The sequence below is a fragment of the Pan troglodytes genome, chromosome 11 (genome assembly GCF_028858775.2).
Source record: "Pan troglodytes isolate AG18354 chromosome 11, NHGRI_mPanTro3-v2.0_pri, whole genome shotgun sequence".
NCBI lineage: Eukaryota > Metazoa > Chordata > Mammalia > Primates > Hominidae > Pan > Pan troglodytes.
In genome coordinates, this window is record NC_072409.2 from 100,183,919 (window position 1) to 100,210,617 (window position 26,699).

The 26,699-nt window shown below is 39.5% G+C and overlaps 1 protein-coding gene across 7 annotated transcripts in view; it reads right to left on the reverse strand.

Annotated features, from left to right (window-relative positions):
- Positions 1-26,699, reverse strand: part of CCDC171 (coiled-coil domain containing 171) — a 443,650-nt gene that overhangs the window by 250,550 nt on the left and 166,401 nt on the right. For all 7 annotated transcript variants that reach the window (XM_054658718.2, XM_054658719.2, XM_001149040.8 and 4 more), the window contains one exon: positions 26,164-26,266. In XM_054658718.2, the coding sequence (XP_054514693.1) occupies positions 26,164-26,266 (103 nt within the window). The remainder of the gene's footprint in view (positions 1-26,163; positions 26,267-26,699) is intronic.

The window sequence follows — 26,699 nt, forward strand, 5'->3', positions numbered from 1 at the left end:
GGGATAGCATTAGGAGATATACCTAATGTAAATGACGAGTTAATGGGTGCAGCACACCAACATGGCACATGTATACATACGGAACAAACCTGCACATTGTGCACATATACCCTAGAACTTAAAGTAAAATAAAAAATATACTAAAAAAATTGATTGTTGATTGCACTATTCTTTAAGTGTTAAAAAGCAAGTAGCAAATTCAGTTTTAAAATATTCACATTGAAAATATTTTTCTTTTCTTGTTATTTCTTCTCATCATATTTTATAATATAAATATTTCAATATACACGAAACGGATTTTCAACAAAGCTAAATTTTAAGAGCAGCATTCATATTATACGTCCTACTATTCATTCATTCAACTAATTTACTGAATTCCTACTACATACTAATCTTAGGCATTATGCATACAAAGATAAACAAGAAAGGTATAGCCTCTGTCTTTATAGAATTTAAGGTTTAATAAGAGAGAGAAAGATAGTAGATAAAAAATTATATGACATCATTTATCCATTCTTCAAATATTCTATTATTAGAACTTATGGAGAAGTGGGGGAAGGCAGTAATAAAGAAGGAAGGAAGGGGAAAAATTCTTAGTTAATGATAGAGCAACTTTACTCAGCTCAGAGTATTGGTGATACCTCATGTTTAAATCTTGGAGAAAATGTTATTAATATATTTATGACATTTATCAAGGTATAATTTAAGCAACAACTTATATATGGGTACAACTTGGTTTTTCTTTAACAGAAGCGGAACATCTAACTTAAAAACCAAAAGTAATGTGGAAACAACATATATGACAGCTAGGAAAAGAAATACACTCTTCTGAGCCATGATAACAGAGGAGACAGTACTCTTCGTAATGACTATGAGTTGGAAAGACAACTCATTAAAAATTTTATTAAAGGTCTTACCAAATATATATTTTTAAACTCCTCTCTTGCACAAGATAAAAAAAAGTAATGTATAATTCTTTTCTTTTGCTACTACACAAGTAGACCATGAATAAATCATTCAAGGACACTCGGGAAATCTGCATTTTTACAATAAGGGAGAAAACTTCCTCTTAGAAATTCAGAAGAATAAAATCATCTTAATATGAGTGCTGAAGAGTAATGGGACAAAATGCCCTCTCCTTACTGACCTATGAATATTCTTATATTCTAAATAAAATAAAGTTTTATTTCCTGAAAATGTTTATATAATAAAGTTTAGTTGAAGTACAAAGTAAGCTTTATGTCTGCTATGGCTAGATTATTAAATGCCTTGAGGGAGTCTTCTTTGGGTTAAATCTGCTTGGTGTTCTATAACCTTCTTGTACTTGAATAATGATATATTTCTCTAGCTTTGGAAAGTTCCCTATTATTATCCATTTGAATAAACTTTCCCTCTCTCTCTCTCTCTCTCTTTCCCCTGCCCCGCCCCCCCCCCCCCCCCCCCCGCGCCTTGAAGGCCAATAACTCTTAGATTTCCCCTTTTGAGACTATTTTCTAAATCCTGTAGGAGTGCTTCATTCTTTTTTATTCTGTTTTCTTTTGTCTCCTCTGACTATGTATTTTCGAATACCTGTCTTCAAGCTCACTAATTCTTTCTTTTGCTTAATCAATTCTACTGTTAAGAGACTTTGACACATTCTTCATTGTCAACTGCATTTTTCAACTACAGAATTTCTGCTTGATTCTTTTTATTTCAGTCTCTTTGTTAAATTTATCTGATAGGATTTTGAATTACTTCTCTGTGTTATATTAAATTTCTTTGAATTTCCTCAAAACAGTTGTTTTGAATTCTCTATCTGAAAGGTCATATATCTCTGTATCTCCAGGGTTGGTTTCTGGTCCCTTATTTAGTTTGTTTGCTGAAGTCATGTTTTCTGGGATGGTTTTGATGCTTGCGGATGTTCTTCAGTGTCTGCGCATTGACGAGTTAGTTATTTATTTTAGTCTATGCAGTCTGGACTTATTAGTACCTGTCCTTCCCGAGAAGGCTTTCCCAGTATTTAAACGTCTTTAGGTGTTGTGATCTAAGTTTTTGGCCACTGCAGCTATATCTGCATTAGGGGGCACCTCAAGCCCAGTAACACTGTGGCTCCTGCAGACTCACAGAGGCACCACCTTTGTGGTCTTGATAAAATTCAGAAGAATTCTCTAGATTACTACATAGAGACTCTTGTTGTCTTCTCTTACTTTCTCCCAAACAGAGTCTCTCTGTGCTGAGCTAAAACTGGGGGAGAAGTGACACAAGCACCCCTGTGGCCACCACCAGTAGGACTGCACTAGGTCAAACCTGAAGCCAGCACAGCACTGAGTATCACCCACGACCTGCTGTAACCATTAACTGGCGACTGCCTATGTTTGCTCAAGGCCCTAGGGCTCTACAATAAGCAGGTAGTGAAGCCAGCCAGGATTGTGTCCTTCTCCTCAAGATGGCAAGCTCCCCCAGGTCCTGGGAAGATCCAGAGATGCTGTCCAGAAGCCAAGGCCTGGTGTTGGAAACCTTAGGAATCTACCTGGTACTCTATTCTACTGAGGCTGAACTGGCACAAGACAAAGTCCTTCCCACTCTTCCCTCCCATTTCCATAGCAGAGGAGTCTCTCCCCCTGGCCACCACTGCCACAGGCCCACCAGGAGTACTTCCAGGCTACTGCCAATGCTCACTCAAGGTCCAAGAGCTCTTCAGTCAGCTTGTGGTGAATGCTGCCAGGTCTGGGAATCATCCTTCAGGGCAGCAGACTCCCCTTTGGCCAAGGGCAGGTCCAGAAATGCCATCGAAGAGCCAAGGCCTGGAATCAAGGACCCCAAGAACCCACTTGGTGCTCTACCACCCTGTGGCCAAGCTAACTTAGCTGCAAGACAAAGTCCCCTTTATTCTTCTCTCTGCTGTTCTCAAGCAGAAAGAATCTCTTGCCGTAGCCACTACAGCTGTGAATGTTCTGGGCCACACTTCAAACCAGCAGATCTCAGATTCTCACCAAAGGTCCGTGTGTACTACATGGGTATTGCTACTGATTATTCAGGCCCCAGGGGCTCTTTATTCAGTAGGTGATGAATCCTGCCAGGATTGGGTCCTTCACTTCAAGGCAGTAGATTCCCTTCTGGCCAAGGGTGTGTCTAGAAATGTCATCTGGGAGCTAAGGCCTGGAATGAGTGTCTCAGGACTCTGCCTTGTACTCTATCCTTCTGTGGCTAAGCTGGTATCCAAGTTGCAAGAAAAGGTTCTCTTTCCAGTTTCATCCATGTCCCTACAAAGGACATGAACTCATCATTTTTTATGGCTGCATAGTATTCCATGGTGTATATGTGCCACAGTTTCTTAATCCAGTCTATCATTGTTGGACATTTGGGTTGGTTCCAAGTCTTTGCTATTGTGAATAATGCCGCAATAAACATACGTGTGCATGTGTCTTTATAGCAGCATGATTTATAGTCATTTGGGTATATACCCAGTAATGGGATGGCTGGGTCAAATGGTATTTCTAGTTCTAGATCCCTGAGGAATCGCCACACTGACTTCCACAATGGTTGAACTAGTTTACAGTCCCACCAACAGTGTAAAAGTGTTCCTATTTCTCCACATCCTCTTGGTGGGTGCAGCGCACCAGCATGGCACATGTATGCATATGTAACTAACCTGCACAATGTGCACATGTACCCTAAAACTTAAAGTATAATAAAATAAATTAAAAATTAAAAAAAAAAAAAAGAAAAAAAAGAAAAGGTTCTCTTTACTCTTCCCTCACCTCTTAAGCAGAAAGAAGGGGTCTCTTTCAGAGCTGTGAGCTGTGCTGCCTGAATCTGGAGGTGGGGTACTGCAAGCACTCCCTTTGCTGCCCCCGCTGGTGTCTCACTAGGTCACATACCCTCTAAGTCCACTGGCTCCGAGCCCAGCACAGCACTAGGACTTGCCTAGGAGTTGCAGTCCTTGTGGCCAAGATTGTCTTTCAAGTTTATTTAGGACCCTGAGCACTTTAGTCCACAGTGGCAAGGCTTGTCAGAGCTCAAATTCCAAATGCTAGGATGGACAATTCCCCTCTGGCTAGGACTAGTCTAAATGTTCCCTCCGTGAGCACTGGCTTATTCTCAGTGTTGCTTTCCACTGTGACAGGGCATCACCGAGCTTCAATGCAAAGTCCCACAATCACTGTGCTCTCCCTTCCCCAAGTGCACAGATACCCCCCACCACATAGCCGCTGCTGGGGCATGGAAGAGGGGTGGTGTCAGCAATTCAAGACTGTCTTTCAACCCTCTTCCATGCCTCTTTCAGTGATATGAAGTTTAAAACAGGTACTGTGACTGCTCATCTGATTTTTGGTTCTTATGAAGGTGCCTTTTTTTGCCTACGTAACTGTTAAATTTGGTATTCCTGTGGGGGTGATGATCACTGGAGGCTTCTATTCAGCCATCTTGCTCAGCCTCCAGCTGCTATGATTTGAATATGTCCTCCAAAGTTCATGTGTTGGAAACTTAATCCCCAATGCAGTGTTGAGAAGTGGCATCTTTGAGAGGTTACTGGGTTATGAGGGCTTTACTCTCATGAATGAATTAATGTCATCACAGGAATGGGTTTATTATCTTAGAAGTAGGTTTGTGATAAAAGTCAGTTCTCCCCAACTCTTGCTCTCTCTTGCCCTTTCACCTTCTACCATGAGATGATGTAGCATAAGGGCCCTCACCAGATGTTGGCCCCTCAATCTTGGATTTCCCAGCCTCCAGAACTGAAAGAAATAAATCTCCTTTCTTTATTAATTACCCAGTCTCAGGCATTCTGTTATAGCAGCACAAAAGGAACTAAGACAATATCCCACCCAAATTTATTATAAAAAAGAAACACTTACTGGTCCCTTAACCTGACAAAATGCTTACAAATAAAAAAAAAAAAAGGGTCACCCTAAACCGAGGACCTTATTGAGTGATTTGACTTAACCTAATAATCTTCTAATCACTGCAGTATGGCCCAAAAAACAATGAACTATAAAAGCTATCCTATCAAAGAAAGGTTTAAAAACTCACAAACAGTAGCAAAAAAGATCTGAACAGTGATCATAATTAGCTTTTCAAAAGTGAAATTCCAAATGAAGAATAGAATATATCAGGAACACTTTATACTTGAATAACATCAACTCAAAATCCTGAGCTTCTCTCTCCCTCTGTCTATACTTGTACTTAATATAAGGTATCTAAAGTGGTCAAATTCATAGAAAAAAAAGTAGAATGGAGGTTACCAGGGACAAGGGGGAAGGAGAAAAGGGGATGTGATGGTGAATTTTTTGTCAACCTGACTGGGTCACTGGGTGCCCAAATATGTGGATTACTTTCACTCACCATACCCTGTTTCGATCTCTCCCTCTCACTTTTAAGTAGGTTTCAACTCTGGCTGTACTTTGGCAAATCTTTTCTTGAATTAGTAGCCCACAGGAGGAGGTGGAGTAGAAAAAAGGTTCCAAGCCCTCTATTTACACGTTTCCTTTTAGACAATCTCAAAAACCAAATAATTTTTCATAACTCATATAAATCATTGTTTTTCAAGCTGGCATCATTATTTCAGTAATCCATAGTTCTACAGAAAAAAACAGTAACTTTTCATGAATGGAGTCTATCTTCTCCATCTTCTTAACCACCTTGTTACCTACTTCATTTTTCTACAAGATCCCAAGAAGGGAGAATTAGTAAGAAATAATGGAGGGAGAATACAGACAAAAGACAGAGCGTTTTTTATACAGCTATCAATATAGAATATGAGTAGTCACGTTCATGTTTTGAACTGAACTCTGTTGTTTAGTGTTGATTTTTTATCTTGTAGTAGAAAACAGAAAATAATGTTCAAATGAGTTTTGTTTTCACCTGATAAAATCCAAACATTTAATATATAATGTATTGATAACTAAGAAAATTCTGTTTTCATTTTAAAAGCACTAATACAAACATTTTATTGGCAGTTAGACTTTTTTTAAACTCAGACCACAACACTGTATATTGTCTTAATCACTAAGTTTATAAATAAACATCTTTCATTATCTTGCAAACATTAGTGCCTATTCTAGAGTGTTTAGGAAAAATGGTTCATAACTTTTCTAACATATGGAAAGTATTTATTATGTAAGTCCTTCTCACTCTCTAACTATGTCTCTTGGGAGAATTCAAAAAACACTTCCTTTACCAAAGCTTGAGAAATATATTAGTAACGGAAGTCCCTGCTTCGTTGATGAGTTCTGTGTAGCTTGATAAGCTCCATGTGGCTAGAAGGCAAAGATTAACAGCAAACACTGGTGCCATCAAAATGGGTTCCCTGAATTTAGTGCAAGTGATTGGATCTTGGGTAACAATAGACCAAATGGTAGCAATTAACTTCCAGAGACAAAGTGGACATGTTTAACATAATGGGTAGTGGAGTCAAAGCAATAAACAAAATGGTTTGACCTACAGAGATCACTGACATTGGCTAACTGATCATGGTGTTCCTAGAACCAAAATAAATGGGCAGCATAGTTAAGTCTCATTTGGTTTGCATAAGTAGAAAAGTCCTAGGTCTGATTACCACAAGCAGGACTTAAGTAAACAAAAAAGGAAGAATTCGTCCTCAAATACTTCTCAGACTTGAGCTAATTCACAGACCTAGGGACCTGTGAATAAAGACGATGGGTCTCTGTTAGCAATCCTGACATAGTGCCAAAAAATACCGTAAATCTTCCTCCTAACCTTCCTCAAAGAAACATGCAACCATCTAACAGGGTAACTGTACCGGGGGAGAGGAATTAACTACACTTATCAGGGATAACTGGACACTGGATCTGAACTGCCATTAATTCAGGGAGACATAAAATGTGCTACTGTGGTTTCTGTAGTCAGGGTAGGAGCTTACAGAGGTCAGGTAATTAACTGAGTTTTAGCTGAGGCCTCTCTCTAGTGGGTCCAGGAGGTACCTGAACCCACCCCATAGTTATTCTCCGAGTTTGGAACACATATTTAGAAAGGACAGATGCAGCAACTGGCACAGTGTCCACAGTGGTTACCTGACCTATAGAGTGAGGGATATTACAGAGGAAAATCAAGTGGAAAAGCCAAGAGGAAATCACTGGAACTTTTACCTACCAAAACACAAATTGAAAGTAATGCCACACTCCTGGCAAGACTGTAGAGATTACTGCCTTTTAAAGGACTGAAAGATAAAGGCATGGTGATTCCTACCACATCAGCATTCAACTCACCTAACTCGGCCGCTGCAGAATACAGATGGATCTTACAGAATGACAGTGAATTAATCAATATGACTCCAATTGCTGCTGCAATTAAATATGCAGTTTCATTGTGAAACAAATCAACACATTTTCTGGCAATTGGAATGAAGCTATTCATTCTACCCCCTTAGTAAAGACCACCAAAACCAGTTTTTTTCATCTAGCAGGACCAGCAATGTACCTTTGTTGCCGCCCTACCACAGAGCTATATCAACTCTGGCTCTCTACCACAACCTAGTATGTAGAAATCTTAATCAACTCTCCATTACCGAAGATCTCACATGCTCCACTTCATTCTCTACTAAATTGATGGCATCATTCTGAATGGACCTGATGAACAGAAAGTAGCAACTACTCAAATTCAAGATGTATATAGCATTTCACAGGTCCTTATGAGTGGATCATAGTGTAAACTTTTAGGAGTTAGAAGCAAAGTAAGCCATCCACTACAGATAACTATTCTCCTTTTGAAAATGGGCTTTTGACTTGCTACTGGTCCTCAGCAGATACTGAATACATGGCCAACAATTCACCATGTGACTAGAGGTTGCCCATCATGAAACGGTTACTGTGTGATCCACCAATCTATAAATTTTGGCATACACAAGAGCACTCTATCATCAAATCAAAGTGGTATATAAGTCCTGAAGGCACAAGTAAGTTGTATGAGCAAGTGGTCCAGATTCCCATGGGCCCTATTCCTGTTACATTGCTTTCTCCCTCTTAACCCACACCTTGGATGCATGGAGAGTTCTCTATGACCAGCTCACAAATAGAAAAAAAAATGGGCTTGGTTTATAGATGGTTCTGTATGTTATGGTGACATGAATCAAAAATAGGCAGCTGCAGCAGCACTACAGCCCCACTCAAGGCTGGCTCAGGAGAACAGTGGTAAAAAGAATCCTTCCAGTAAGCAGAACGTCAAGTAGTGGATGTGACTATCATTCTTCCTAGAATGAGAGATGACCAAAGATACAAATATACACCAATTCATGTGTGGTGTCTAACCGTTTGGCTGAATGGTTAGGTACTTGGAAAGAATGTGAATAGAAAATTGGTAACAAGGTTGTCTGGGGAAGAATATGTGGACAGACTTCTTCAAATGGGCACTGTGCCCAGATCAACTTCAGTAGACAAGGATCTTAATAATCAGGAGGGCAAAATGAAGTATTCTATGGATATCAACCAGCGTTTTTTCCTAGCTATCTTTGTCTTTACAAAATTGACCAAAAGAGTCATAGCAGCAAGGACAGAGGTAATACACAGGCTCAGCAATATGAACTTCCATTCACCAAGGCTGATTGGGTTACAACTCCTGTTGAGTGCCAAATTCACCAAGAGCAAAAACAAACACTGAGACCATGATATGACACCACTCTCTGGGAGGATGAGATAGCAACTTGGTGGCAGGTTGATCACACTGAGTAACTTTCATCATGGAATGGGCAATGCTTTATTCTTACTAAGATAGACACTTACGCTGAATACGGATTTTCCTTCCCTAACCATAATGTTTCTGACCAAACCACCATCCATGTGTACACAAAATACTTTAATTCACCATCATGTATTCCAAATGGCATTGCTTCTGATCAGAGAATGCATTTTACAGCAAATGAAGTGTGGAAATAAGATTGTTTCCATAGGATTCACTGGTCTTACTATGTTTCTCGTCACAAAAACACAAACACTGTATGATTCCGCTTAATATAAGGTATCTAAAGTGGTCAAATTCATAGAAAAGAAAGTAGAATGGAGGTTACCAGGGACAAGGAGGAAGGAGAAAAGGGGATGTAATGGTGAATTTTTTATCAGCCTGACTGGGTCATTGAGTGCCCAAATATGTGGTTAAACACTATTTCTGGGTATGTCTGCAAGGGAGATTAACATCTGAATTGGCAGATTGCCCTCCCTAACTTGAGTGGGCTTCATCCAATCTGTTGAAGGTCTGAAGAGAATAAAACTCTGAGTAAGAAAGAATGCTTTCTCTGTGCCTTGCTGTCTTTGGGCTGCAACATCAATCTTCTCTTGCTTTCAGGCTCAGACTCCCGCCAGAGCTTACATCATCAGCTCTCCCAGTTCTCAGGACTTCAAACTCAGACTAGAACCATACAGCTCTCCTGGATAATAGACCCTCCTGGAATACAGGTGTGGACCACCTCACCAGAGATGGAACCATATCCAACTGAGATGCTTGCTGACAGCAAAGCAATAGGGTATGGGTAGTAAAGGAAGTTAAAAATACCAGTTACATGTGACCAGATAGAAAAAGAAGGACTAAGTACAGAGTACAGACAGCCTCAACTTACAATGATTCAACTTAAGATTTCTCAACTTTACAATAGTGCCAAAGCAATACACATTCAATATGCTCCTCGACTTACAATGGGTTTATCTGACCTTACTTTCCCAGCTCCTCCCACAATTGCATAAGGTCTAATTCTTACAACAAATTCCTTATTCAAAAATACTATAGTGGTTCTGACTACCCAATCAAACTCTAGCTTTACATGTTCTTATCTTATAATGCACACTTGATCTTCACAGTTACTTCTTATATTTATAATTCTTAATATTCTATCACTAAAATGGAAAAAAAGTCTACAATTTCTCCTAAAGAGAAATAATAAGAACAAGCCTAGTAAACGCAAAATGTAATTAAACCTATCATAACAAATATGATAGTGTTAAACAGGACGTGAATTGAGAAATAAAAACTGAAAATTCAAACTGATATAGGTCAAAGACTTACAGAACTCAAAAAAGAAGTTTACAAGATGAAGAATTTAAAGTGAATTTTTAAAAATATACAATTTTAAAGAAAATCAGAGGCCTAGCCTTAATCAAGCCTTCAATTCTGTACTGTCCAATCTGTGGATAGTAAAATTTATTTAACAGTGATTATTCATATTCATATTTAAATTAGTTAAAATTAAATTTTCAATTCCTTAGTCACGATAGTAATATTAAAAGCACTTAATAGCCACATGTGGCTAGAGTCTACTATACTAGAACAACAGATACAGAGCATTTCCATTACTGCAGATTCCATTACCAATTGAGAGAAAATCTACAGAACAAAAAAACATGTTAAACTATACAATGAGATGCAATCAGAAAAATGCAGGCTGTGAAACTCCTAGAACAAATGAAACAGTTTTTTAACAAATAAATTTCAAACAAAAATGATAAAAAGAGACAGAAGGCCGGGTACGGTGGCTCACGCCTGTAATCTCAGCGCTTTGGGAGGCCGAGGCAGGTGGATCACTTGAGGTCCGGAGTTCAAGACCATCCTGGTCAACACGGCAAAACCCCATCTCTACTAAATAATACAAAAATTAGCTGTACGTGTTGGTGCACACCTGTAGTCTCAGGTACGCGGGAGGATGAGGCAGGAGAATCGCTTGAACCTGAGAGATGGAGGTTGCAGTGAGCTGAGATTGTGCCACCGTACTCCAGCCTGGAGAAGAGTGAGACTCTATCTCAAAAAAAAGAAAGAGGGCCTGGCGCAGTGGCTCACGCCTGTAATCCCAGCACTTTGGGAGGTCGAGGCGGGCGGATCACGAGGTCAGGAGATTGAGACCATCCTGGCTAACATGGTGAAACCCCATCTACCAAAAACACAAAAAAATTAGCGGGGCATGGTGGCAGGCACCTGCAGTCCCAGCTACCTGGGAGGCTGAGGCAGGAGAGTGGCATGAACCTGGGAGGTGGAGCTTGCAGTGAGCTGAGATGGCGCCACTCCAGCCTGGGTGACAGAGTGAGACTCCATCTCAAAAAAGAAAGAGAGAGAGAGAGAGAGACAGAAGAGGAGAGGAACCTACAGATTTTTTAAAATCAGCCAACCATAATATCTAGACCTTCTCTGCATACTAATTTAAACAAACTGATATTATATGAGATATACAAGAAATTTGAAATTTATGACACTAAGAAATTTTTAACTTTTTACATATTATAATGATCTTATATTTATATTTTTAAAAGACTTCATTTTTTAGAGTCAAACTTAAATATTTATGAATACAATTAAACATATTTTCATGTTTTCAATATAATACAGCAGATATCTGTATTATACAGATATATAATACAGAAATAGCTGGGATATGCTTTCAATATAATACAGCAGAGGGGAAGTAGATGAAACAAAATTGGTTCTTAAGTTGATAAATGTTGATCTGAGTGGTGAGGGCAACAGATTTTGTTACACTATTCTGCCTCCTTTTGTACATATTTGAAATTTTTCATAAAAAAAGATATGCAATTAATTACTGGATGAATTTGAAGGAAGAAAGATCATAGGAGGATCTTATCTTTTTTAAAGTAAACTTTATTGAGGTTTCTCTTGGGAGTAAGAAAAAACATGTTCATTATACATATTTCTGCTCTTATAGGTAACACATTTTTCCTTTATTCTTATAGTTTTAAAAATTTCAAAAATATATTTAAATGCAGGTGTTATTTGATTATTTTTCCCTGTAAAGCAGTGATCTCATCTGGCATGCTACAATCTTTTTTATCTCAAACAAGTATTTTTGAATTATGTCTTCAATTATTGCATTTGTTTCATTTACTCTAGTTTTTGCCTTAGAAAGACGTACAATCTTTTCATTGGTACTCCATATTATCATCTTTTCCCTCTGTTTTTCTTTCCTTATCTGTTTTAATTCTTTGTTCTTTTCCTCCGCATTTTATCTGTGTTCTTTTTTCTACATTTTGTCCTCCAAATCACCAATCTAAAATGTTAATTGTAGATTGTAGATTTTCTAATGTCAATTCTGTCATAGCTACTCACAATTTTAATCTACTATCCTATTTTTAGTTTCCTTAGACTCCTTCCTTATGTCATTCTTTTACCTGTTAATCTTACTGGGTTTTTTCGGAGTAGGAGGAGAATTAACCTTTTCCTATTTCAGCCTATTCTTTCCTTATTAATCCCATTTGAAAAAGGTCATTTCTTTTTGTAGCCTACTGTGGATGCCAAATAGCTTCTAAATTTTATTCCAATTTCCATGGTGAATCATTTCACCACTCTGTTCTAAATGTACCAGGTACTGTTCCTTTCCCCTCGTTTTGTGGTGCTTAGTTTTTCACAAATTCTATTTAGTTTTCCTTAATTTTTAAATAAAAAAAAGAGTAAAACCCTAACAATATTTAGAAAGTTTGAAAAAAGACTGTATGTATAAACTCTCCAAAGTTCTACTCTGAATCAATTACATGGTGATAAAACTCCCTCTAAGATCAATATCTGAAGCTACATGAGTGTACACAGTTCCTATTATATTTTTCAGCAAGCAGCAATCCCTGAACTTAGGTGGTATCATCTCTCAATCTACTCCCTGGACTTCTGGCACATATAGTTAGATAGACTATAGGGAAAATTTTATCTCTAGTATGAACTGCTACCAATGTTTTTTTTTTGTCTTGATTCCTAGAGATAATACAAAGGAGACTTCTCAGAACTTTACCTCCAATCTGTGGGTCATTCCTGGCTGGCTGTATTCTGGGAGTTACACGGAGATGGTATGGGAGTTGAAAGAAAGATGGGGAAAATACTCTTATTGCCTCAGAAAGCAGCACCTACACAGTAGAAAGATAGCTTCCCAATTTTATAGTTGGTACAGACCCTCCATTTCCAAAAGAGGGAGGATACCGTGGCAGGAGAACAAAATGTCTGTCTACCGTCATAGGATAAGTCAAAGGGAAGCTGATTGTACTTTCATTCCAGTTCTATTGACTATGTATTATATATACTCTCCCCAAGGGAGGGTGAATATTTATTTGATTTCCAGCATTACTGTGTGTTTTCAACATTTCTGTGCAATCATTAGTATGAAAGTGTGGAACTATTTTATAGGAGGCTACCAGGCTGTTGACACTTTAAACTTGATTGTTTGCAAATCATAAATAACAACATAGGCACGAAGAAATGCTTAATAATCAGTATTTTGGGGGTGCAGTGGCTCATGCCTGTAATCCCAACACTTTGGGAGGCCAAGGCGGGCAGATCACCTGAAGTCAGGAGTTCAAGACCAGCCTGGCCAACATGATGAAACCCCATCTCTACTAAAAGTACAAAAATTAGCCAGGCGTAGTGCTGGATACCTCTAATCCCAGCTACCTGAGAGGCTGAGGCTGGAGAACTGCTTAAACCCAGGAGGTGGAGGTTGCAGCGAGCCAAGATCATGCCACTGTACTTCAGCCTGGGCGACAGAGCAAGACTCCATCTCAAAATAATAATATTAATAATCAGCATTTTTAATTATCTGAATGTTTTCTTTATACAATACTATACTCTCTACAAACAATTTAAAACTTAAAGAGAAATAAGGATAACAAGATGAAACACAATGAATTGTTTCAGTTCAGTCATTTAAAATTCACGTCTCCAGAAAAAGTAGGAAAGAGAAAGAGAATAATACTATGTTTTTAAACTTTGGGATGAATGATAACACCCCATTTCTAGAAAAGTCTATGAAGTTGAGATATAACTGTAAAGTAAGGAAGGGAGAAAGTGGATAAATAAAAAGAAGGCAGAAAATCCAAAGAGAAGAGAACAAGAAGACTACAAAAGATGGTTGGAAATGAGTAGTGATTAGCATAAAGTTAAATGGCATAGTCTCACTTTATTCCAACTATCAACTACCTTTAACATACTCTGAATAGATGAAGCAAAATAGAAATGAGTTTCTATTGTTATCAAATCGTAACCAAAGTAGCTATGCCTGAAACAAAATATTCTGACATTTACAAGCATTCTTTGCATTAAGAAAAGTCAAAAAATGTACATTGGCATATATTAATGACCTCATTACAAAATGTTGAGTACTCAGTAAAGCTACTCCCTTGGATTTCATAAACTGAAACTATGAGTATAATGAAGTGCGGCAAGTTTGGTTTGTAAACCTCAGTGAATTGGGAGATAAGGGAAGCCAGAGAGAAAAAATCTGCAAATGACAACAGAGGAAAAGGTGTACTGCTCCTACAGCCATCCTCAGCTCCTCAACCACCCATGAGACTCTAGTTAAAAAGATACCAGCTACAAGGTTCACAAGAACAATTAAAAATTCTCAAGAGGATACTAGGTGTAGGCAATATTCCTTTATGAAAGAAGTAAAGCAGGAGAGGGAGGAGGAAAAATCCAATTTGCTGTCTTGATTTTCCCAAGAGCACTCCCTGAGACTGCCCAATTCCTGGGTGACACATACATGCCCAAAGGAATCAAATTGCTACTGCTTTTATTTCCTGAGATCCTTCAGCCTCTCTAAGTAAAAAGGAAAAGAACACCTCTAGAGTATTACAAATTATTTCGTCAAGGAAAGCTGAAGAAAGTTGGAGTCTCAGTGAACATGAAAGTCAACCACCCTAAAAAAATTCAAGACTGAGCCACAAGGAAGACTTTCTTTCATGAATCCTAAGAAGAAAAAGTCACATTCTTGATGTTTGCTGACACCCTCAGGCATAAGTGAAACTATTAGAAGAAATACTCACAGCAAAAATACTACATGGGGCTGGGCACAGTGGCTTACACCTATAAGCGCAGCACTTTGGGAGGCTGGGGTGGGAGGATTGTTTAAACTCAGCAGTTTGAGACCAGCCTGGGCAACATGGTGAAATCCCATCTCTATAAAAAATACAAAATTTAGCCAAGCATGATAGCGTGTGCTGTAGTCCCAGCTACTTGGGAGCTGAGGTGGGAGGATCACTTGAGCCCAGAAGGTTGAGACTGCAGTGAGCCATGACTGTACCACTGCACTCCAGCCCGACCAACAGAGTGAGATCCTGCCAAGAAAAGAAAAGATGCAGAAAAAGAAAGGAAGGAAGGAAGGAAGGAAGGAAGGAAGGAAGGAAGGAAGGAAGGAAGGAAGGAAGGAGGGAAGGAAGAAAGACTACATGGGTTCAAAGCAGAAAAAGATTTCCCCACACACATCCTACTATAAGAATTTCTACCTGAAAAGAAATGAGACAGGAGCAACTGTAGTTCTTCAATTTTAGTTGATAGTAGAAAGCAGAAATAGGAAATAAATGTCCCTAATGATAGAGGCAATCAAGATGACATTTCTATGATCCATGAAAGATTGTACATCTGTTCCACTGGAGGTCAATCTTTCTGGTGACTCCTTATGGATGCTACCCAAAGAGCTGCTATAATTTAGAAAGAGATTCCATGATCACCTTTATAACTTCAAAACTTAAAATGTAAAATAGACCTTCAACCTGATATTAATTCATTCATATTTTTATTCATATTCGACAAATACTTTTTGAGTGACTGCTTTGTGCCAAGTACTATTCTAGCTGCTTAAAATACACTAATGATTAAAGGAGACAAAGATTCTCATCCTCATGGAACTGAAATATAATAATAAATGTTCCATATACTATGATAGAAATGTTTGACTGCAATAGGTGCTACGGGGGAAAAAAGTAGAGCATGCAAAGGAGAGACACAGTGAGCCCAAATAACATAGGACTGGGAAGTAAGCAAGCTTCATGGACAAGGTGAGATCTGAGCACAGGCCTAAGGAAGACAAGAAAGAGAGTTATACAGATACACTAGGTAAAAAGCTTTCTGGGTAGAAGGAATGGTCAGTACAAAGGCATCTAAGGCAAAAGCATGCTTGGCATATTCAAGAAATGGCAAGAAGCTAGAGTGGCCCAAACACAGGGAAGGAGGGGAGAGTAGTGGGAGGTGAGGCCAAAGAAGCAATGAAAAACAAGCAAGCCATTGATACCATTTTGGCTTCTAAGTAAAGTACAGGACCTTACAAGGTTTAGAGCAAAGGAATGACACACTCTAACTTAGGTTTTTTGTTGTTGTAGTTTCCGTCCAGCTTTACGGAAGTATAATTGCCAAAAAAGATTATATACATTCAAGGTGCAAAACTTGATTACTTGATATCCATATACACTATGAAATGATTACCACAACCAAGTTAATTAACACATCCATCACCACACTTAGTTATCTGTGTGTGTGTGTGTGTGTGTGTGTGTGTGTCGTAAGGATACTTAAGATCTATTAGCAAATTTCAAGTAAACAGTATTATTTCAGCATTATTAACTATTGTCACCATGTTGTACATTAGATCCCCAGAACTTACCCTACACCTGTAAGTTTGTAACTTAAGCTCATAAATGGTCCTTCTGGTAGCTACAGAGAAAACAGACTGAGGGGGAGCAAAGGTGGAAGCAGAGAGACCCATTAGTCACAAGAAGGCCAGGGTTAGAGGCATTAGGAAACAAGGTGTAAACTGTTACACTGATCACAGGTGAGGAGATCAAGTTAAATCCTCTCGGTAAATAACTTCTGGAACGTCTTGGACTTACTGAAATTTCGCTTATCTGCTACCTGAATATAAGCTGGTGGGACATGTGCATCAGAAAGTTTCTTAATGTAGAAAACTACAAAATCTGAAGGAGACAGGGAATCGAAAACCTGAGAATTACTGCCAGCTCTAAGTTAAGATTAATTCAAGAAAATAGTTTTCATTCATTTCATTTTGAAAAGCAAGCCCAAAAAACAATTTTGCTACTGTCCCTATAAATTTCTACCATGGATTACTTTTCCTGAAATAGAGTTTAGATACAAAGCATGTATTAAACTGAAAGGTATGTCAAGAGACAAAAAGGAGGTAAAGCGCCACTGCCTTCTTGCCGTAGCTAAAAAAGAGAAGATCTCTGGAAAATTCTTCCCAAGATAACAGAATTGATTATTTACTTATTCATTTGTTAAAGATGGGATCTCATTATGTTGCCCAGTCTGGACTTGAACTCCTAGGCTCAAGTAATCCTCTTCCTTCAGCCTCGGGAGTAGCTGGGACCATATGTGCACACCTAGCACTTGATTACTGAATTAATTTTGTTACAAATTCTAAGAATGTGCTACAAACACATACACACAAATGTCACTATTTAAAGTAGATTTTTCCCTCAAAGATATCCTAACATACCTTGTTTTATTGCATTTCATTCTACAGTGCTTCATAGGTATTGCGATTTTTACAAACTGCAGGTTTGTGGCAACCTACCTTGAGCAAATCTATTGGCATCATGTTTCCAACAGCATGTGCTCTCTTTGTGTCTCCATGTCATATTTTGGTAATTCTTGCAGTATTTCAAAGTTTTTCATGATTACTATATATATTATGGTGATCTATGATCAGTGATCTTTAATGTTATTATTGTAATTGTTTTGGGACACCACAAACCATGCCCATAGAAGATGGTGAACTTAACCAATAAATGTTGTATGCTCTAGTATGGAGGTTTCTCAAAAAACTAAAAATAGAACTAGCATATGATCCAGCAATCCCACTGCTGAGTATGTATCCAAAAGAAATGAAATCAGTGTCTCACAGAGATATCTTCAATCCCACGTTAACTGCAGTGCTATTCACAATAGCCAAATACAGAATCCACATAAGTGTCCATCAATGGATAAAGGGATATTTTAAGTGGGATACATACACATTGAAATATTACTCACCCATAGAAAAAGAATCCTGTCATTTGTGGCAACATGGATGAAACTGGAGGACATTATGTTAAGTGAAATAAGCCTGGCACAAAAAGACAAATACTACATGTTTTCACTCATACATGAGAGCTAAAAAAAAATTGATCTCATGGAGGTAGAGAGAAGAATGGTGGTTATCAGAGGCTGGTGGTGGGGTGGTAATGAAGAGAGATATATTAATGGGTATAAACAAGGATTCACCTTTCTAGAAGGTTTCTAGTTCACATTCGTGCTACTCCAGTGAACACATGAATGATAAGAAAGACAACCAGCCTTATTACCTATATGGAGAATGTTGTAATGGTCTGCGCAGATCAAACCAGCCACAACATTCCCTTAAGCCAAAGCCTAATTAAAAACAAGGCCCGGCCGGGCGTGGTGGCTCACGCCTGTAATCCCAGCACTTTGGGAGGCCAAGGCAGGCAGACTGCTTAAGGTCAGGAGTTCGAGACCAGCCTGGCTAACATGGTGAAACCCCATCTCTACTAAAAATTTTAAAAAATTAGCTGGGTGTGGTGGCACACACCTGTAGTCCAAGCTACTCAGGAGGCTGAGGTAGGAGAATCGCTTGAACCCAGGAGAGGGAGGTTGCAGTGAGCAGAGATCGCGCCACTGCACTCCAGCCTGGGCAACAGAGTGAGACTCCGTCTCAGGGAAAAAAAAAAAACAACCAAGACTCTAACTCTCTTTAATTTGATGAAGGCTGAGAGAGGTGAGGAAGCTGCAGAAGAAAAGGTGAAAGCTAGGAGAGATTGGTTTATGAAGTTCAAGGAAAAAAGCCTTCTGCATAACACAAAAGTGTAAGGCCAAACAGCAAATGCTGATGTAGAAGCTGCAGCAAGTTATCCGCAGATCTAGCTAAAATCACCGATGCAGGTAGCTACACTAAACAACAGATTTTCAGTGTAGACTAAACAGCCTTTTGTTGCAAAACGTCACCTAGGACTTTTACAGCTAGAGGGGAGAAGTCAATGCCTGGCTTTAAGGCTTCAAAGACAGGCTGACTTTCTTGTTAGGGGCTAATGTGGCTGGTGACTTTAAGTTGAAGCCAATGCTCATTTGCCATTGAAAAAATCCTAGGGCCCTTAAGAATTATGCTTTATCTACTCTGCCAATGCACTTACAGAGCATTTATAGAGCACAGGGAGAGTAGATATAGAATAATTCTTAAGGGCCCTAGGATTTTTTGAATGGTAAATGAGTATTGGCTTCAACTTAAACTGACAAGCTACATTACCAGCTACCAGGGCACAGGCAGAGTTGATAAAGCATAATTCTTAAGGGCCACAGGATTTTTGAATGGTAAATGAGCACTGGCTTCAACTTGGATGACAAGTTGGAACAGCTCATACGGATGACAGCTCATCTCTTTACAGAATGTTTAACTGAATATTTTAAGCCCACTGTTGAGACTTACTACTCACAAAAAGATTCCTTTCAAAACATTATTGTTCATTGACAATGTACTTGGTCACCCAAGAGCTCTGAGATGTATAAGGAGATTAATGTTGTTTTCAAGCCTGGTAACACAACATCCATTCTGTAGCCCATGGATCAAGAAGTAATTTTTACTTTCAAGTCTTATCATTTAATAAATACATTTCATAAGGCTATAGCTGCCATAGATGGTGATTCCTCTGATGGATCTGGGCAAATTATATTGACAACTTCTGCAAAGAATTCACCATTCCAGGTGCCATTAGAAACACTTGTGATTCATGGGAGTAACTCAATATGTCACAGGAATTTGGAGGAAGTTGATTCCAATCCTCGTGGATGACTTTGAGGGGTTCATTATAAAATGACAATAAAGGATTTAGGATATTACATAAATGTAGTTGATAAACCAGCAGCAGAGTCTGAGACAATTGACCTCAATTTTAAAAGAAATTGTACTCCGGAGAGGCAGAGATTGCAGTGAGCCAAGATCGTGCCACTGCACTCCAGCCCGGACAACAGTGCGAGACTCTGTCTCAAAAAAAAAAAAAAATGGAATTGTACTGAGGGTAAAATGGTATCAAATAGCAATGGCATGGTACAGAGAATTCTTTCATGAAAATAAGAGTCAACTGACGGAGCAAACTTCATCACTGTCATCTTAAGAAATTATATCCATATGTAGAAGAATGAAAGTAGACCCCTCTTCCTGTATTAAAAAATCAACTAAAAATGGAGTAAAGACTCAAACATAAGACCTGAAACTACAAAACTACTAGAAAAAACATATGAGAAATCCTTCAGGACACTGATCTAGGCAAAGATTTTATGGCTAAAACCTCAAAAGCACAGGCAACAAAAACAAAAATAAACCAAAGGGACTATATTAAACTACAAAGCTTCTGCCCAGCAAAGGAAACAATCAACAGAGTGAAGAGACAACCTGTAGAATGGGAGAATACATTTACAAACTATTCATCAAACAAGGGACTAATATCCAGAATACACAAGGAACTCAAACAACTCAACAGCAAAAAAACACCCAAACGATCCCAATAAAAAGCACGCAAAGGACATAAGTAGACATTTCTCAAAAGAAGACATACTAATGGCCAACGAGTATATTTTAAAATGCTCAAATCATAAATCAGGGAAACGCAAATCAAAAGCACAATAAGATATCATCTCACCACAGTTAGAATGGCTAGTAGCAAAAAGACAAAAAAAAAAAAAAAAATAATGGGGAAGATGTGGATAAAAGAGAACTCTTATACATTGTTGGTGGGAATGTAAATTAGTACAGCTATTATGAAAATAGTATGGAGATTTCTCAAAAAAACTAAAAATAAGCCAGGCATGGTGGCATGCACCTGCAGTCCCAGCTACTCAGGAGGATGAAGTGGGAGGACTGCTTGAGACCAAGAGTTCAAGACTAGCCTGGGCAACATCCCAAGAGTCTAACTCCTTAAAAAAAATTAAAAAATAAAAAAATAAATAAAAGAAAACTAAAAATAAAGCTACCATATTGAGAGGTGACAGCGTGCTGGCAGTCCTCACAGCCCTTGCTCGCTCTCGGCGCCTCCTCTGCCTGGGCTTGAACCTTGGCGGCACTTAAGGAGCCCTTCAGCCCACCGCTGCACTGTGGGAGCCCCTTTCTGGGCTGGCCAAGGCCGCAGCCCACTCCCTCAGCTTGCAGGGAGGTGTGGAGGGAGAGGCGTCAGTGGGAACCGGGGCTGCGCACAGCACTTGCAGGCCAGCTGGAGTTCCGGGTGGGCGTGGGCTTGGCGGGCCCCACACTCAGAGTAGCCGGCCGGCCCTGCCAGCCCCGGGCAATGAGAGGCTTAGCACCCGGGCCAGCAGCTGCAGAGGGTGTACTGGGTCCCCCAGCAGTGACAGCCCACCAGCGCTGTGCTCGATTTCTCACCGGGCCTTAGCTGCCTTCCCGTGGGGCAGGGCTCGGCACCTGCAGCCCGCCATGCCTGCCTCCCACCCCCTCCATGGGCTCCTGTGTACCGGAGCCTCCCTGATGAGCACTGCCCCCTGCTCCACGGCACCCAGTCCCATCGACCACCCAAGGGCTGAGGAGTGCGGGCGCACGGCACGGGACTGGCAGGCAGCTCCACCTGCAGCCCGGGTGCGGGATCCACTGGGTGAAGCCAGTTGGGCTCCTGAGTCTGGTGGGGACGTGGAGAATCTTTATGTCTAGCTCAGGGATTGTAAATACACCAATCGGCACTCTGTATCTAGCTCAAGGTGTGTAAACACACCAATCAGCACCCTGTGTCTAGCTCAGGGTTTGTAAATGCACCAATCGTCACTCTGTATCTGGCTACTCTTGTTGGGCCTTGGAGAACCTTTATGCCTAGCTCACGGATTGTAAATATGCCAATCGGCACTCTGTATCTAGCTCAAGGTTTGTAAACACACCAATCAGTACCCTGTGTCTAGCTCAGGGTTTGTAAATGCACCAGTCGTCACTCTGTATCTGGCTACTCTTGTTGGGCCTTGGAGAACCTTTATGTCTAGCTCAGGGATTGTAAATACACCAATCGGCACTCTGTATCTAGCTCAAGGTTTGTAAACACACCAATCAGTACCCTGTGTCTAGCTCAGGGTTTGTGAATTCACCAATCGACACTCTGTATCTAGCTACTCTGGTGGGGCCTTGGAGAACCTTTGTGTCAACACTCTGTATCTAACTAATCTGGTGGGGACGTGGAGAACCTTTGTGTCTAGCTCAGGGATTGTAAACGCACCAATCAGCGCCCTGTCAAAACAGACCACTCGGCTCTACCAATCAGCAGGACGTGGGTGGTGCCAGATAAGAGAATAAAAAGAGGCTGCCCAAGCCAGCAGTGGCAACCCGCTCGGGTCCCCTTCCACACTGTGGAAGCTTTGTTCTTTCGCTCTTTGCAATAAATCTTGCTACTGCTCACTCTTTGGGTCCACACTGCTTTTATGAGCTGTAACACTCACCGCGAAGGTCTGCAGCTTCACTCCTGAGCCAGCGAGACCACGAGCCCACCGGGAGGAACGAACAACTCCAGACGTGCTGCCTTAAGAGCTGTAACACTCACCACGAAGGTCCGCAGCTTCACTCCTGAGCCAGCGAGACCAAGAACCCACCAGAAGGAAGAAACTCCGAACCCATCTGAACATCAGAAGGAACAAACTCCGGACACGCTGCCTTCAAGAACTGTAACGCTCACCGCAAGGGTCCGCGGCTTCATTCTTGAAGTCAGTGAGACCAAGTACCCACCAATTCTGGATACAATATGATCCAGCAATCCCACTACAGATATTTATCCAAAGGAAAGAAAATCAGTATATCAAAGGGATACCTGCACTGTCATATAAACTAGACTATTATTCACAATAAGCAAGATATAGAATCAACCTAAGTGTCTAGCAATGGATAAATGGATAAAGAAAATGTGGTATAAGCCAGATGCTACCATACCTAAAGTCCTAGTAGCTATTTAGGAGGCTGAGGCAGGAGGATTGTTTGAGCCCAGGAATTCTAGGCTATCCTGAGCAACACAGCAACACACTGTCTCTAAAAAACTAAAAAAAAGAGTATATGATGTGTGTGTGTATATACATACATATACACACACATACAGACATATAATGGAATACTATCCAGCCATAAAAAAGAATGAAATCCTGTCATTTGTAGCAACGTAAATAAAACTGGAGGTCATTATGTTAAGTTAAATAAGCCAGGCACTGAAAGACAAATATCCTATCTTCCTTTTTTTTTTTTTTTTTGAGACGGGGTCTTGCTCTGTTGCCCAGGCTGGAGTGCAGCGGCACGATCTCAGCTCACTGCAAGCTCCGCCTCCCAGGTTCATGCCATTCTCCTGCCTCAGCCTCCCGAGTAGCTGGGACTACAGGTGCCCGCCACCACGCCTGGCTAATTTTTTGTATTTTTAGTAGAGACGGGGTTTCACCGTGTTAGCCAGGATGGTCTCAATCTCCTGACCTCATGATCCACCCGCCTCGGCCTCCCAAAGTGCTGGGATTACAGGCGTGAGCCACCGTGCCTGGCCCTTATGTTCTTACTCACACATGAGAGCTAAAAAAGCAGATCTCACAGAGGTAAAGAGTAGAATGGTGGTTACTAGTGGCAGTGTGGAGGATGGTATTGAAGAGAGGTAGATTAATGGGTATAAACATATAGTTAGATAGAAGAAATAAGTTCTAGAGTTCAATAGCACAGTAGGGTGACTACAGTTAACAACAATACGTTTTATATTTCAAAATAGCCAGAAGATTTGAAATGTTCCCAATAGAAAGAAATGCTAAATGTTCAAGGTGACTGGTATCTTAAATACCCTGATTTGATGATTACACATATTTTATGCATGTATCAAAATATCACATGCACCCCATAAATGTGCATGAAAGTATGTAAAATTATTCTGTATCCATTTTTTAGGTAACAAAAAAGAAATTGCCACAGCTAACCCAACCTTCAGCCACCACCACCCTGATGAGTCAGCAGCCATCAACATCAAGGCAAGACTCTCCACCAGCAAAAAGGTTATGACTCACTGAAGGCTCAGATGATCATCAGCATTTTTTGGCAATAATGTATTTTTTAATTAAGGTATGTGGATTTTTTGACATAATGCTCTCACAACTTAATGGACTACACTATAGTATAAACATAACATTCAAACATACTGGGAAGCCGAAAAATTCGTGACTCACTTTTTTGCTTATGTAACAAAAACCCAATCTGAGTAGAAACAGAGTCCATTATAAAGGCACAGAGCTGTTTTATGCAAGCCAATAGGAGGAATGAAACCAGATCCCAAGCAGTTATGTAAATCAATCAGCATGTAAATTAAATACTCAGAAGAGGTCATCAGCAAGATAGTTTAATGACGAGACTACAGAAATGTGTACAGGTTAACAGATCCCAAAAGGTATGATGAGGCACCAAAAGCAAGCAAGAGTAGAAAACGAATATTATGTCTTAGCTTAAAAGGTCAACTGGAGAGAATGTCACCGTAGTCCAACAAGAGCCACAGCCATGAAAGAGGGCCCACCCAACAGGCACTGTGGCTGCTGAAAAATGAAGCCACTGCCAAAAATGCAGTGGAGCAGAGGAAGCAGAGGAAATAAATACTTCGACTGCTTTCTTCTGTCATTCCCTTAATCTCCTGTGGGTGCACCTACTGTCCAAACCCAACCAGAAGCCAGAAGGTAAAGGAGCCCAGATCCACAGAAGTCAGCCTCCCAAGGCACACAGCAAAACAGAACAGAGGAGAATGGATCATCAAGGGGAGAAGGGTGTAAAGGAGAGAAAAATCAGCACAAAATGGAAACATGTTACCACTCTGTAACAATCCAAAAATCACTAATTCAGTGCACGGTCCTTTCGCAGGAACACATTCCCTGTAATACACAAAGTATGCATCTATACAGAAAATTAGGAAAATAAAGACAAAAAAGGATGGTTAATAAAAGAATAAAAATTAAAATTTTAATAGAAAATTCTGTAGGCTTAGTAATAACTTCTGAGTTGCTTTGTTACCAACTATTTTACTTTAAAACTCAAACGAGACATGACCACATTATTCTTAGCTTTTCTAATTCAACTCTGAAGAAATATTTAAAATAATATTGAGGCATATGCTATACTGCGACAATATTTAACAATTTTTAAAGATCCTAACACCATTAAACACCACTGACACATCTCAATAATAAAAAAGTACCAGTGCAAAGGAAAATTTTCTCCTCCAAAGCTGTAACAAATATAATTGAAACTGGATACCTATACCTACTTTTATGACACTTTTATATCCTTTGATTTGTCCATGATAACAAATTATGATTATGATACAGTAATGCTTTTGGGAAAAGTTTACATAAAAACAAATATAGTTACACATTAATTTCATAAAAGCTAAAAACACAGAGACTTAAAACATAAGACAATAGCAAAGCACACTACATTTCTAATAGCTTACCAACTGAGAAATCTACAGATCCACAAGGTAAAATATGAACCTTGATGAGGTCCTTCCAAGTTTTCAAGGACAAAAACTTCCTGAACTTAAGAGCTCTCTAAACAACTTATTTGCCAAATTGCTGTTAGATTCCTTTTAAAAATGTTTTCTTAAAAAACAGTCCTGAAGCTCAATTTTTAAGAGTGAGAAATTTAATTTTCTGTGCCTTTTGAAGAAGAGAATTGTGTTAGAAGACCACCAAATAATTCAAGGCTGAAAGCAGGGCAAAAGAAAACTGAGGTAGAAAAGTATTTATGTCAAAGCTACTATAGCACCCATAATAACATAAACACAAAACACTAAGAAAGTAGAAATAGTGAACAGAATTCATTAGCCAACCATTGCTTTTGCTAGTTCTCAAAATATGTCTACCTAATTAATATGTAATTTTATAGGTCTTTATCATATGAAGTGGGCTAATAACTACAACTAAAATATTCTACCTAAGCATTCTTATCTGGACAGTATATGTATATGGTAGTAGGAAATGAAAACCAGCTTAGAAAACCGGCTTGGAAAGTATAGAACATGCGCTATGCTACAGCCTGTGTCCTACATAACCTTTTAAATGCATGACCTTTAAGTTGCTGAAGGTTGCCTCAGAATTTGGCTCAGTTTGATCGAAACATCTGTTCCCCTTGCAGGTATACTGTAAGGACTTTTTTCTCAGTTGGATTCAGAACACAGCAAGTGAGCCCTTGTCTGTCCAATCACACAGACCCCAACACTTGTAAATCAAGTTCTGGGAGGACAACAGCAGGTCCATATTCCGTCACCCTTTCTCAGCCAGCTAGGCCAACTGACTGCTGTGAGAACTGCTCTTATCATGTCATCAAATCAAAACATGTTGAGATGAGGGACTATAAGAGGCATCTGCAGAATTCCCAAAATGTAGTGACTTTGGAACATTGACAGATGCATCTGTCATTTTATACCTTCAACTAACCTGATGTCCACTGGCCCGACACAGTAAAGCTGTCCAAGATCGATTCCAATTCTTTCACGTTATTTTCACATGTCTCTACTAGGAAGGCCTGGTGCTTCTTAGCCTTTTAATTAAAAAAAAATTACACATAAGGTCACGTATTATAAGAGCTGCATATTTTTAGTGTGAACATATATAACACAAGTATAAACAAGATAATGATTCCATTCAAATATATTATTAATAAACCATCTTTCTCTCTTAATCATACCTTTTACTTGGCTTAATGTAACACTGTACAAGGTCTTACTAACAATTTACTGAGGAGTTAGTGCCTGGCACTATTCTAAGTGTTTTATATATAGTAATTCATTTTATCCTCACAATAACCCTATGATGGAAAGGCTATTATTATCCCAATTTTAGAGATAAGAAAACTGAGACAGAGGAATTATGGAACACTTAAAAAATCATGACTACAGTCATATGGCAAGTTGCCAGACGGCAGTCAAAAGTGAAGACAATTAAGACCAATTTGAAGTTACTGCAGCAGTCAA